Source organism: Myotis yumanensis, unplaced genomic scaffold (genome assembly GCF_028538775.1).
Source record: "Myotis yumanensis isolate MYYU_CA2020_CCGP unplaced genomic scaffold, mMyoYum1.0.hap1 SCAF_2, whole genome shotgun sequence".
Taxonomy (NCBI): Eukaryota; Metazoa; Chordata; class Mammalia; order Chiroptera; family Vespertilionidae; genus Myotis; species Myotis yumanensis.
The window spans coordinates 26,036,825-26,050,826 of NW_027223753.1; the positions used below are offsets into that span (position 1 = coordinate 26,036,825).

At 40.3% G+C, this 14,002-nt stretch overlaps 1 protein-coding gene across 8 annotated transcripts in view; it reads left to right on the forward strand.

Annotated features, from left to right (window-relative positions):
* MACF1 (microtubule actin crosslinking factor 1) overlaps positions 1-14,002 on the forward strand; it is a 342,009-nt gene that overhangs the window by 281,957 nt on the left and 46,050 nt on the right. For 5 of the 8 annotated variants that reach the window (XM_070404779.1, XM_070404785.1, XM_070404783.1 and 2 more), the window contains 8 exons: positions 6,070-6,229; positions 6,576-6,902; positions 7,850-7,934; positions 8,724-8,965; positions 9,829-10,035; positions 11,361-11,480; positions 11,920-12,027; positions 13,555-13,773. In XM_070404779.1, coding sequence (XP_070260880.1) covers positions 6,070-6,229; positions 6,576-6,902; positions 7,850-7,934; positions 8,724-8,965; positions 9,829-10,035; positions 11,361-11,480; positions 11,920-12,027; positions 13,555-13,773 — 1,468 coding nt within the window. The remainder of the gene's footprint in view (positions 1-6,069; positions 6,230-6,575; positions 6,903-7,849; positions 7,935-8,723; positions 8,966-9,828; positions 10,036-11,360; positions 11,481-11,919; positions 12,028-13,554; positions 13,774-14,002) is intronic. The other 3 variants (XM_070404781.1, XM_070404782.1, XM_070404786.1) reach the window with 1 other exon arrangement.

Genomic DNA, 14,002 nt, shown 5'->3' on the forward strand with positions numbered 1-14,002 from the left:
ATTGCTCTGTCTTATTCTGCTGCAGATAGTCGTGGTTCCAAACGACAAGACGCAGACTCCTACAACCCAGCCACTTATTTTCTGAGTGTTTGAAACAGATCTTTTCCCTTCATATTTATAAATAACTAGAGGCCCGGTGCACAAAAATTTGTGCACTCGGGGGGCGGGGGGAAGGGGGGTCTCCCAGCCCGGCCTGTGCCCTCTCACAGTCTGGGACCCCTCGGGAGATAACGACCTGCTGGCTTAGGCCTGCTCCCAGGTGGCAGAGGGCAGGCCCAATCCCTAAGTGCAGCCCCTGGTCAGGCTCAGAGCAGGGCCGATTGGGGAGTTGGGGTGCCGCCCCGTCATGCACAGAGTAGGGCGGATCGAGTGGTTGCGATGCCACCCTCAGTCACGCTCAGGGTAGGGCCGATTGGGGGGTTGGGGCACTGCCCCCTGTCACACTCAAGGCAGGGTCGATGGGGAGGTTGCGGCGCCACCCTCTGTCACCCACAGAGCAGGGCCGATCAGGGGGTTGGGGAGCTCCCCCCTGTCACACACAGAGCAGGGCGGATCAGGGGGTTGGGGCGCTGCACCCTGTCACACTCAGGGCAGGACCAATGGGGAGGTTATGGCTCTACCCTGTCACACACAGAGCAAGGCCCGTGGAGGGGGGTTGGGGCGCCACCCTCTATCACCCACAGAGCAGGGCCGATCAGGGGTTGGGGCACCACCACTGTCACACTCAGGGCAGGGCTGATGGAGAGGTTATGGTTCTACCCTGTCACACACAGAGCAGGGCCGTGGGGGGCGGGGGGGTTGGGGTGCCACACCCTGTCACACACAGAGCCGCAGGGCAATCGGGATTGGGGAGCTCCCCCCATCAGGCACAGAGCAGGGGTGATCAGGGGGTTGGGGTGCCTTCCCCTGTCACGAACAGAGCAGGGCAGATAGGGAGGTTGTGGCCCCGCCCCCTGTCACACACAGAGCCGCAGGGCAATCAGGGGTTTTGGGCGCTGCCCCCTGTCACGCTGATCCCGGTGCCGGGAGCCTCGCTGCTCCGCTGATCCCGGTGCCGGGAGGCATATTACCCTTTTACTATATAGGATAGAGGCCTGGTGCACGGGTGGGGGCCGGCTGGTTTGCCCTGAAGGGTGTCCTGATCAGGGTTGGGGTCCCCACTGGGGTGCCTGGCCAGTCTGGCTGAGGGGCTGAGGGCTGTTTTCCGGGTGGCGAGTGACTGGAGCTCCCAACCGCTCCTTGTTTTCTTTTTTTTTTTTTTTTTATTCTGGGCCAGCTTTAGCTCTGAGGCCTCGCTGCTGAAAACATCAATACAAAGTTTCAGTCCGGCTGGGTTTCAGTCCGGCTGGTTTCTGGTGTTTTGTTTACCTTCTTATTTGCAACATAGTACATAGTTGCTTAGAGTTGCAACTGAGAGGCCGGCAAGTGAGGTGGGGAACGTTGGAGTCCTCCTTCACTGCAACAAGCAAGCCTCATGCTCGCTTCAGTGCCTGGCTGCCGGCCGCCATCTTGGCTGACAGTTAATTTGCATATACTCACTGATTAGCCAATGAAAAAAGTAGCGGTCGTACGCTAATTACCATGTTTCTCTTTTATTAGTGTAGATGTTTTTGATACTTGGAATTAAAATTTATACTATTTCTTTTCTGTCAGCTTATTCTAATACTAGATGTATTCGCATCAAGGAGCAGGTCTGTGGTTCTGTTAAATGTGTGCATTCAAGAAATGCATGAACTTTACTTCAGTAAATGGCCAAAAGACAGGCCTCCACAGTAGTGCTTTCTCTTTCCACAGCTCTTAGTTCCCCAGTGTCACTTGAGCTTAAGTCATATGGATGTCTTTACTTTTAGCATATACAGTTCCCAGTTTTAAAAATAAACGCTAGCTAATCAGAAATCATTATGAGAGTAATAGAATTGATCATTTATTATTGTAACCTTTCAGTTGTCTAGATAGCCAGTGGCAATCTTCAAGTAACTTCCTCTTCAGTCTCTTCTACCTGCTTTTGGCTTGCTTCTTTCTTTCTCTTAAGTTTTTATTTATTGATTTGAGAGAGAGGAAGGGGGAGAGTGAGAACAAGAGAGAAATACCAGCCTATTGTTCCACTTATTTATGCATTCATTGGTTGCCTCTTGTATGTGCCCTGACCGGGAATTGAACCCACAGCCTTGGTGCATGGGGACAATGCTCCAATCAACTGAGTTACCCGGCAAGGGCTGGCTGACTTATTTCTTATCTGAGTTTTGCAACTCAGATACTTATTTTTACTTTCAGACTGCACTGCTTTTCTTCTCTCTCTGTACATTTTCACCAATATTGCCATTAATCTTCCAGTTACCTAGGCTTAAAACCCCACCCAATTGTTACCCTTCTCACCTGCCCCAACTTTGTGTCTCACACCTACCAGGATGCTAAATTCTATTCATTTTATTTCTACAGTGTCTCCCCAGTCACATACCTCAGTTCATGACTTAATGCGTTTTCACTTGTGCTAGTTCACATGGTCTGAGGTAGCTTCCAAACTAATCACTCATCACTCTACTGTCACTTACCCTCAGGCCTTTGCCTCTGTGCATGCTCAAAGACATTTAATGACTCCCTGTTGCCTATAAATAAAATCTAAACTATTTAACCCAACGTTCAAAGCTTTCTACTATTTGGCCTTAACCTACCTTTCTTAGTTTTCACTATTCTTCTCAGTCCTTATATTGTAGGTAAAGAAAATCCTATTTTGTTCTCCAGTATCTTCTGTCAGTTTCCTCATTCTGTCTTGGCTGGTGGTTCTGCATCTTCCATGAAATACTTTTGGCCATCTTCCCTTCTGTAAAGCTTTTCCTTATTCCTCAAGCATGAATAACCTCACCTTCCTCCTAACTGTCATAACTCTTTATCAGTGCCTGTACTATTATGGTCTTTACTTTATATAGTGCTTATCTCCCAAGTCCGTAAGTTCACTAAAGTGATGATTTGTTTCTAATGTATCTTTTTATGACTCATCTTCTACCCCACCCAGTTTTATCCTCCAAGCCTAGCACAGTTTCTAGGCCATTATTTTAAAGAAAAATGCCAAAAGCAGCTTCATTTGTTAAAAGACTTTTATTTCAATTTTTAATACTGGATGATTTTTAATGCCTCTAAATTATTTTAGCTATTCTCTTTGCTACTCTAAGTCTTGTGTACATTGAGTTCTTCAAACTTTCAGAATCAAAATTAGAGATGAGTCAGAAAGACATAGAAATTATTTGCAATTCTAGTTTGATATCAATCTTTAAAATAATGTTTAGTTATATTAAAGATATATTTTGAAGGCTGGCATAAATAAGAAAGGAAATCTATACTTTATATTAACACTTAAAAATGGCATCTAAAAATACATTTTCCTTTATATTCAAACATAATTGAATATCCAGATAATTAAAATGGCAACTATTTATATTTAAACCATTTCTTATTAAAATAAGTTTGTCCAGGCTCTTGCCGGGTAGCTCAGTTGGTGAGAGCATCATCCCGATACACCAAGGTTGCGGGTTTGATCTCCAGTCAGGGCACATACAAGAATCAACCAATGAATACATAAATAGTGGAACAACAAATCAATGTTTACCTTTCTCTCTCTAAAAATCAATTTAAACACACACACACACACACACGCGCGCACACAAAGTTTGTCCAAAGACCTGGCACAAAGTAACTGCTCAATAAAGGTTTGCTGAGCTAAAGTGCATCCTATGCTCCTGGGCCTTTTCAAATGTGACGTAGCATTTATCTGTTCTTAATGATTCAGAGTCATCACTATGCCTTTATTATTGATCTGTATGCTAATAGAGTTCTGTGGTTGTTCTCCTTAATAGACTGCCTCCAATATTCAGGCTTCCTCTTCCCTTTGTAATCTGTTTTTAATCTATAGGAAACTTGAAATCCAAGCTAAGTATGGATGTTATATAAAATAAAATTTAAGATTCCAAGTGAGCTATATAAAGTCCATAGTTCTGCCATTTGTGTTGGCACATTTAGCTAGTCTGGGTTTTTTGGTTTTTTTCTTAAATCTGGATTCAAAGTTATGTTCTGGGGCTTGAAGTTACTAGAAGCCTCACTGGATTAGGGAGGCAGGAAGGGAGTTCTAGTTCATAGTCTGCCTTCGAATTTCAGATGCTCTCTTCTCTTCGCTCATAAGTGAAGGTAGTAGTGACAGAGGGAAAAATGAGGACTGGTGATTTTTCGACTTGTTTAAACTTTATTTTATTTTATTTTTTAATTAAATCTTTATTGTTCAGATTATTACATTGGTTCCTCTTTTTTCCCCACCATAACTCCCCTCCACCCAGTTCCCACCCCACCCTCCGCCCTCACTCCCCACCCACTGTCCTCATCCATAGGTGCACGATTATTGTCCAATCTCTTCCCACACCCCCCACACCCCTTTCCCCCACCAAGAATAGTCAGTCCATTCCCTTTCTATGTCCCTGATTCTATTATAATCACCAGTTCATACTGTTCATCAGATTATTTATTCACTTAATTTTTAGATTCACTTGTTGATAGATGTGTATTTATTGTTCATAATTTGTATCTTTACCTTTTTCTTCTTCCTCTTCTTAAAGGATACCTTTCAGCATTTCATATAATACTGGTTTGGTGGTGATGAACTCCTTTAGCTTTTTCTTATCTGTGAAGCTCTTTATCTGACCTTCAATTCTGAATGATAGCTTTGCTGGATAAAGTAATCTTGGTTGTAGGTTCTTGCTATTCATCACTTTGAATATTTCTTGCCACTCCCTTCTGGTCTGCAAAGTTTCTGTTGAGAAATCAGCTGACAGTCATATGGGTACTCCCTTGTAGGATACTCTCTTTGTCTTTTGCTCTTGGCATTTTAATTATGATGTGTCTTGGTGTGGTCCTCTTTGGATTCCTTTTGTTTGGGGTTCTATGCGCTTCCTGGACTTGGAAGTCTATTTCTTTCACCAGGTAGGGGAAGTTTTCTGTCACTATTTCTTCAAATAGGTTTTCAATATCTTGCTCTCTCTTCTTCTGGCACCCCTATAATTTCGGATGTTGGTACACTTGAAGCTGTCCCAGAGGCTCCTTACACTATCTTCGTATTTTTGGATTCTTTTTTCATTTTGCTTTTCCAGTTGGGTGTTTTTTGCTTCTTTGTATTTCAAATCTTTGACTTGATTCTTGCGATCCTCTGGTCCGCTGTTGGGAGTCTGTATAATATTCTTTATTTCAGTCAGTGTATGCTTTATCACAACATCGAGGGTCTCATTAGTTTTCTTGAGGATCTCACTACATTTATCGGCGGTCTCACCATTCTTTTTGAGGGCCTTACTAAATTTATCGGCGGCTTCTAGACAGTTCTTTAAAGACCTTAAAAGTGTGGTTTTGAACTCTATATCCAGCAGTTTGCTTTCCTCCATTTCTGTCATTTGTGTCCTATTTCTTTGTCTCGGCATTTTTTATGCTTCCCTGTGTCAATAGAGTGACTTTCTGTGCTAAGTGTCCCAATTACCTGAGGTAGACACTCTTGGTGCACCCCCTTGTGGGCTTTGTGTATAGTCTTGTTGTAGTTAAGCCTTGATTGTTGTAGTTATCACTGGGAGGAATTGACCTCCAGGCCAATTGGTTGTGAGAATCAGCTGTGTCTGCAGTGGGAGGACTTCTGTGCTGGAGACACCCTTATGGGTAAACTTTATTTTAATCTCATGTTCAGATGATGCATGAGCTACATTGCATAGGAGAAAGAGCGTTAGAAGGTCTGATTCTCATTCTCATGGTACTGTTTCTACCCACTGGGTGCCTGGGAGGAATCTCTGTAGGCTTTCAGGATTGATTCTCTCTTTTGGAATGGTGGGATAATTATTCTGCCTGTACTGCTAGGTTATGGCGGAATCAAAATAAAGGTAATGCTTATGAAAACCTGTAAAACAGCAAAGTGCTGTGTATGTGTGTTCTGTTTACTGTTGATATTTAAATGTACCTAGTAAAGATTGGTCTTTTATTGACTATAGTACTGTTATCCATCTTAATGTGACTTTTTGCCTTAGCAGCTTCTTCTGTATCTTTGTGTAGGCATAAACAGCTGGAAGATATCCTGGTTCTGGCCAAACAGTTTCATGAGACAGCTGAGCCTATTTCTGACTTCTTATCTGTCACAGAGAAAAAGCTTGCTAACTCAGAACCTGTTGGCACGCAGACTGCCAAAATACAGCAGCAGATCATTCGGCACAAGGTAGGAAGTAGTTATGGTAAATGAAAACAAAAAACTGGAATTAGAAAACTGCCTGCAACATGCTACCAAGATGTGTTTTTTTGCGGGGCGGGGGGGGGGGTGGAGGGGCGGGCCAGGGTTAAAGTTTAAAACATGGTCAGATTATTAATTGGAGTAGTCACATCCTTGATAGATAGTAATACGCTACCATCATTTAAAAAAACAAAAACAGTTTATTGTGTTATTTTTGCCCTTCAGTAGGTAAACTTTTTGTATTGTTAATTTATTGCATCACTTGGTCATTATTTCATGTTTACTTTTTATTTATTTTGTTTGTGTTATTCATTTTTTCCATTTGGATTTCCAGGCTCTGGAGGAGGAAATAGAAAGCCATGCAACAGATGTGCACCAGGCAGTCAAAATCGGGCAGTCCCTCTCCTCCCTGACATGTTCTGCAGAACAGGGTGTGCTCTCAGAAAAGCTAGACTCATTGCAGGCCCGGTACAGTGAGATTCAAGACCGGTGCTGTCGGAAAGCAGCCCTGCTTGAACAAGCACTGTTTAACGCTAGACTGTTCGGGGAGGATGAGGTAGAGGTGCTCAACTGGCTGGCTGAGGTTGAGGACAAGCTCAGTTCAGTGTTCGTAAAGGATTACAGACAGGATGTCCTGCAGAAACAGCATGCTGACCATCTGGTATTCATGTTTTCCATTCTTATTGTTTATGTTGCCAGTTATTTTATAATTTTGATTCATGTTTCTCTTCATTTCTTTGCTTTTTTATTCCTACCATTTCGACTTTATGTACAAGTGCATACTTGTTGCTTAGAACTAAATCTATTTTCTGACAAGTCCCTGGGAATACTTGCACTTAAACTGAATCAGTAATTCTAGACGATGATCCAGAGTGTAGTCGGGTTATCTCAATTCCAATTCAGGTTTTACATCCTTTGGTAATGTATCTCACCCAGTTTCCATTCGAGCAGAAGCTTTCATAAAACCAGATTGCCTAAATAGTTCCCAAGGTTTGATTATATAGCTATAACTTTAAAAATATTTCTAGAATTTATATGATCAAATTCCTGGGATTCTGTGTCATCTTAGAAAGAATAATTTGCTCTTTTCATTTTATCAAATGAAATTCATTTCATGAGATTTCTTTGGGGATGGTAAAAATAGACAAAGCAAGGGTGGGGTGTTGTTGTTATTGATCATCTAAAATTCTTCTGCTTCATTGATTTCAAATATTGAAAGTTTTTAACCAGGATTTAAATCTGCCTACATCTTGCTGACTTTCTTCTTTTGAAATTTCTGTCTTACTCTTTGTTTTGTATATAGTAGACATTTTTCTGAATTCTGCTCTACCTTTCTTAGGTTCAGGTTTGGTAGCAATAGATTGTAAAGTTGATTTAATCCTAAAACTCTTTTCATCCAGTACAAAAGAAAGCTTGCCTATAAGTATCTGATTTAATTATTTTGAATAATTAATGGTGTAACCAAAGATATAATGAAAGAGTCAAATATCTGATGTTCAAACTAAACTGGTATTCATCTCCTTACTTTAAATTTCATCTCTTAAAGGTCTCATTTCTTTCCCTTTGTCGTGCCATAGTTTTAGGATTAATGGTATTCTTTCCTTTCAGGCTTTAAATGAAGAAATTGTTAACAGAAAGAAGAATGTAGATCAAGCTATTAAAAATGGTCAGGCTCTTCTAAAACAAACCACAGGTACTTTGAAAAGTGCATCTCTTAGCACCTCTATATGTTTACAATCACATATCCAGGGAAATAGCACCCTGCATTAGCCACTTCTCTTTGGATATAGAAGTTCAATATTCACTGATTATACTGCCATGTCTTACCATGTGTGCTTCCCTGACCCCCCTGTCAGCCAGCAGCCTGGGTTTCTATTTCCTGCTAACCCTTTTGAAAACTAAAAGACTTTGTGTCTCACATCTGCTTATAGATGATGACTCCCCCTGTCCTCTAATATGTTGAATGCCCGCATTCACTGAAAGGTTTGGGGAACGTCTAGAAACACCTGCAGATGAACTCAGATCCTAATAATCTCAGAAGTGGCTTCTTTATTTTTTTAAAATAATTCTTTATTGTTGAAAGTATTAAATATGTCCCCCTTTCTTCCCCATTGTTCCCCCCAGCCCACCCCTGCCCCCAGCCCCCTGCCCCAGGCCTTCACCTATTGTCTGTGTCCATGGGTTATGCATATATGCATACAAAGTTGATTACCTCCCACCCACCCACCTTCCCTCCGAGATTCCGCATTCTGTTTCATGCTTCTATGTCTCTGGATAGAAGTGGCTTCTTTATTGATAAAAACATTTATTTCCCTCCTGTCTTAGTGTGGGATGCTAGGTGAAATCACTATCATAGGAAGAGAGCATCTATAAAATGTAAGCTCTGATTTGAAGAAAGGAGGATTAAGGAACTCGCTCATCTCTAGAAGGCGACTCCTTCATGTTTTCTTAAATATGAATAATTGTGTGTGCCTTCCCACAGGTGAAGAGGTTTTGCTTATCCAAGAGAAACTAGACGGAATAAAGACTCGCTATGCAGACATCACAGTCACTAGCTCCAAGGCCCTCAGAACTTTAGAGCAAGCCCGGCAGCTGGCCACCAAGTTCCAGTCTACTTATGAGGAACTGACTGGGTGGCTGAGGGAGGTGGAGGAGGAGCTGGCAGCCAGTGGAGGACAGTCTCCCACAGGGGAGCAAATACCCCAGTTTCAGCAAAGACAGAAGGTAAGCTGTCATTTCACACTAAAAGGAAAAGGATTCCTCTTAGAACCCTTGCATTTAAATTCTTAATTTTTATCACTAACTCTACCTTAAATCTAAACCAAAAATGTTTGCCTCCTTTCTTATTTACTCATGGACAGTAAGACTGTACATAAAGTCAGGCCATGTGTTATATCTGAAAAAGAAAAAAAATTGAATCTCGCCGTAGCTGGTTTGGTTCAGTGGATAGAGCATCAGCCTGTGGACTGAATGGTCCCAGGTTCGATTCTGGTCAGGGACACATGCCTGGGTTTCGGGCTTGATCCCCAGTGGGGGGCGTACAGGAGTCAGCCAATCAATGATTCTCTCTCATCATTGATGTTTCTGTCTCTCTCCCCCTCTCCCTTCCTCTCTGAAATCAATTAAAAATATATATATTTTTTTAAAAGATTGAATCTCAAATCCCTAGGAAGTTTGCTTTTGTATAAAACACTTTAGAATTTGCTTTCATGATTCATTTGCTAAAGCGTGCTGCGTGGTTATGTTTGATTCTCTTGCAGGATCTAGTGCAGTTCTGGATGCACAGCATTAGGTACTTAAAATGCCTGAGAGTAAAGCACTGAAGTAAGGAGGAAAAAGAAAGAAGCACTGATAGTTTTATGCAAAGAGAGCTTGGCTCAAGAAGTCGTACAGACAGTTCTAAGCAGCAGCTAAGCCTAAAATCAGGCTTGGAATGATTGAAAAATCTGAGACAATAAAAAATAAGTAAAGGAAGGAGGTCAAAGCCCTGCTGGGATATGTGGCAGAGACACCACTTTCCACCCAGCACAGCTGCTAATGTGCTTAATTTAGCAAGGTCTGGCCTGAAAACTTTTTTCCCTCCTTAGGAATTAAAGAAAGAGGTCATGGAGCACAGGCTGGTATTGGACACAGTGAATGAGGTGAGCCGTGCACTCTTGGAGCTGGTGCCCTGGAGAGCCAGAGAAGGGCTGGATAAACTTGTGTCGGATGCTAATGAGCAGTACAAGCTGGTCAGTGACACTGTTGGACAAAGGGTGGAGGAAATTGATGCTGCTATTCAGAGATCACAACAGGTAATGTTTATAAACACCTCTGCATTACTATGTTTGGCAATGGAGATATGTGTGTGGAACGTCAATTGGGGAAAATAAAAGGAGACATATGTACTACTATTTGTAATACTTTAAACAATAAAAAAAAGAAAAATTAAAGTACAAAAAAAAAAAAAAAAGAAACACAAAACTATGACCCACATAAATACAGGCTCAGGAGCAGGAAAAATGAGATGAAGGTAAATCCAATGCAGTCCTTTCAGTGATGGGAAGTAATTGGTAAAGGTATGTAAGGATGGATTTGGTTTGACCCAAATTATTTGACCCATTTGAGCAGAGAACTTTGGGAAGAGTCTAAGTGCCTTCTCCTTAGCTAATGCCCTGGTACGAGGCAGGTGGTGATGGGAGTAGATTATACCTAGACCACAAGATCCAAATGCATCACAATCTTAGTTTGACATACTCAACTGTTTAGCATTAGATGGAAGAGGGGAGGGAACCAAGAACTATAATTACTACCAAATATGCCTACCAAAATAGCAGAGCCATCCAAAATAGTACCCTCCCAAGTAAACACAGGTGTCAGATTGCACTCCATCTTTTTTCCTTCCCACTTGAAAAAGTTACTGGCTTTTCGCTGTAGCAGGAATGCACCTAATTAATATGCCATGGTATAAAAATAATATTACATGATTCCTTGGGTTCATAGTGATCAATAATTGTTTTGTGAACTACACAGAAGTTTGCTCTGACTGCAAGTGCATTCCAGGATGTCTTGATTAATACCTCTAATCTTGGCCAGATAATTGAGCATAAAATTATCGTGCTTGAGAGCTTTCTTTTCTTTTTAAATATTAGTGTAGATTGGCAGAGTTGAAGAGGAAGAGATAATAGATCCAAGGGCCCAGATCAAACAGCAGTCAAGTAGAACATGTTCTTAGTTTTTCTTTGTCACTTCTTAACTTTTTAAAGGTTTGCTTTCCAGCTGAGTGAGTACTTCCAAGTTAACTGGACTCAGCTGTCTGCTGCCATGTTAGTTTATATTTAAACATGACCAAAACTATTCATTGTGTGGCTAGGAAGAAGGATTGACAGAAAGAGCACAGCCTCATAAAAGCAGATTAGAAGTATATTTCTTTTTAAGAGTGTCAATTTCCATTGTTGTTTCTAGCTGTAGGACCACTAACTAGGTTCTGTAACTTCTTTCTAAAGAAGTTGAAATAGGATCAACTCATATTTGTTGAAGTATAAGCAATTCTAAATTTTCTGCATCTTGATTTGAATTCTAAGAAGGCCGGTCCCTGACTCTATATAACATGGTCATTTTTTTTCAACATGTCTATTAGTATGAGCAAGCTGCTGATGCAGAACTAGCTTGGGTTGCTGAAACAAAACGGAAACTGATGGCCCTTGGTCCGATTCGCCTGGAACAGGACCAGACCACAGCCCAGCTGCAGGTACAGAAGGTAAGTGTACCACTGACGTATCCATTGTGTCCTGAGCTAGTATAATCCACTTAGCTTAGAGTGACTAGGAAAGAGTGTCTGACTACTGTTGCAAGTCAAGTGGAATGATGCAATGTCATGATGGTGGATAGAGATTAATTCTGTAAATATTTGGTTAGGATGAGGAAGAGATTTTTTGCTTTGCCAAAAGGTAGAAATAGGCTCATTAATCTAGGAAAGGTTAATAATTTTATGAATGATTTTCATGAGGGAAGATATTTTTGTAAGCTATTAAAAGATAAGCATTGAATATGTATGGATAGGCAGAGTGGCAAACTAAACAAGAACAATTTTTGATGTGGCTTTTTTAAGCGAATTTTTCATAGGAGTGTAATTTCACTGACACAGGCTTGGGATCCTTTTACTTCTTGATTTAAATTGTAATTTACTTTTCTCAAAGGCTTTCTCCATTGACATCATTCGACACAAAGATTCAATGGATGAACTCTTCAGTCATCGTGGTGAAATCTTTGGCACATGTGGAGAGGAGCAAAAAGCTGTATTACAGGTGAATTGCATTTTGTTTTTTCATCATATTCTTGTCTTGATTACCGTGAATTAGAAGTACAGTTGTGGAATTATACTTTAAGAAGTTTAAGTTACAGCTTTTTTCCTCCATTACTAATAATGGTGTTAAACACCTGCTTGATGTTCTGGGGAATTCAGACTCAACCCTGTGCTCACAAATGTCTAAACAGCCATACGGTATAATGTGAAATACGTTGCAAATCCATCTTCTTTCATCAGGGGAATTGCTACTTATCCTCAGTCCATATTGAGTGACTTTGAGTTACCTTTCAAAAATCTATGATAGATTTTTTTGAAATCATATGCAGATAGTAATTTTTTCTTCGGGTCCTAAAGATTACACCCATTTCTAAAAGCTTGGCCACAAGTTAGTTTGTACACCGGTTTTATTTTATTTTTATATAGGGTACAGGTAACCCAAACATACAGCGCATAAATCCAGGTTTGTGGAGACTTTTTTTCCAGTTACAGTTTACATTCAATATTATTTTTTATTAGTTTTAGGTGTACAGCATAGTTGATAGACAGTCATACTTTAAAAGTGTTCCCTCAATATTTTCAGTACCCACCTGGCACCGTACATACTATTATAATAGTATTAACTGTATTTCCTATGCTGTACTTCATACCCATGACTGTTTTGTAGTTACCAATCCGTACTTCTCAATCCCTTCGTTCTCTCACCCAGTCTCCCACTTCCCCTCCCCACTGGCAAATATGAGTCTCTTCTAAGTCTGTGAGTCAAGTCTGTTTCTATCTTGTTTATTTATTTTGTTATTAATTCCACATATAAGTGAAATCATATGATATTTGTCTTTCTCTGATTTCACTTAGCATAATACCCCCCTGGTTCGTCCATGCTGTCGCAATGGTAAAATTTCATTCTTTTTGTATGACCGAGTGATAGTCCATTACATATATGTACCATAGCTTCTTTTATCCACTCATCTATTGATGAGCACTTGGTTGCTTCTATATCGTGGCTATTATAAATAATGCTGCAGTGAACATAAGGATGGATATATTCTTTAGAATTAGTGTTTTAGTTTTATTCTGATAAATTCCCAGACGTGAAATCACTGGGTTATAAGGCAGTTCCATTTTTTAATTTTTTGAGGAACCTCTGTACTGCTTGTGGAGACTTTTTTATCAGAGGAAAAAAGGCAAGTTAAACTTCATGGGCAAAGACTCCATCATAGCCCCTGAGATGTTCAGTCTTAAACTGATGCATTATAATAATGTATATCTAAAGTTGTAAAAGGTTATTCACTAAAAGGTTAATTTTGCTGTGCTGTGCTTTTTTACTGTATTCGAAATAACTTTCCTATTTTAAAAATTATACAAGTAAGACGTATATGTTTGATAGGAAAGTTAGAAAATTAAGATAAATATAAAGAAAATAAAAATCATTTGCAATCTTACTAGATTAGTTCATATATTTTAACGTTTTGTTATTTATTTCTTTAGACTTTTTAATGTATATATCTACTTTTTTTGTTGTTCATAGGAAAAGACGGAGTCTCTAATACAGCAATATGAAGCCATTAGTCTGCTCAACTCAGAGCGTTATGCCCGCCTTGAGCGGGCACAGGTCTTGGTGAACCAGTTTTGGGAAACTTATGAGGAACTCAGCCCCTGGATTGAGGAAACTCGGGTATTGATAGCACAATTGCCTCCTCCGGCTATTGATCATGAGCAGCTCAGGCAACAGCAGGAGGAAATGAGGGTAAGGAGTATGCCTCATTTTATTTAATTGCAGAACTGAAAATGGGCTCCATGATCTATTCAAGTTTATATTATGAAATTCTTTTTTTTTTTTTTTTTAAACATAAGTAGAACATATTTATTGTAGCAAAATCAAAGAATTCAGAAAGGCAAAAAACAAAACCTGTAAAAACACCACTCACAGGCAGCCATTATTAATATTTTGAAGTGAATCCTTCCAGTTAATTTAT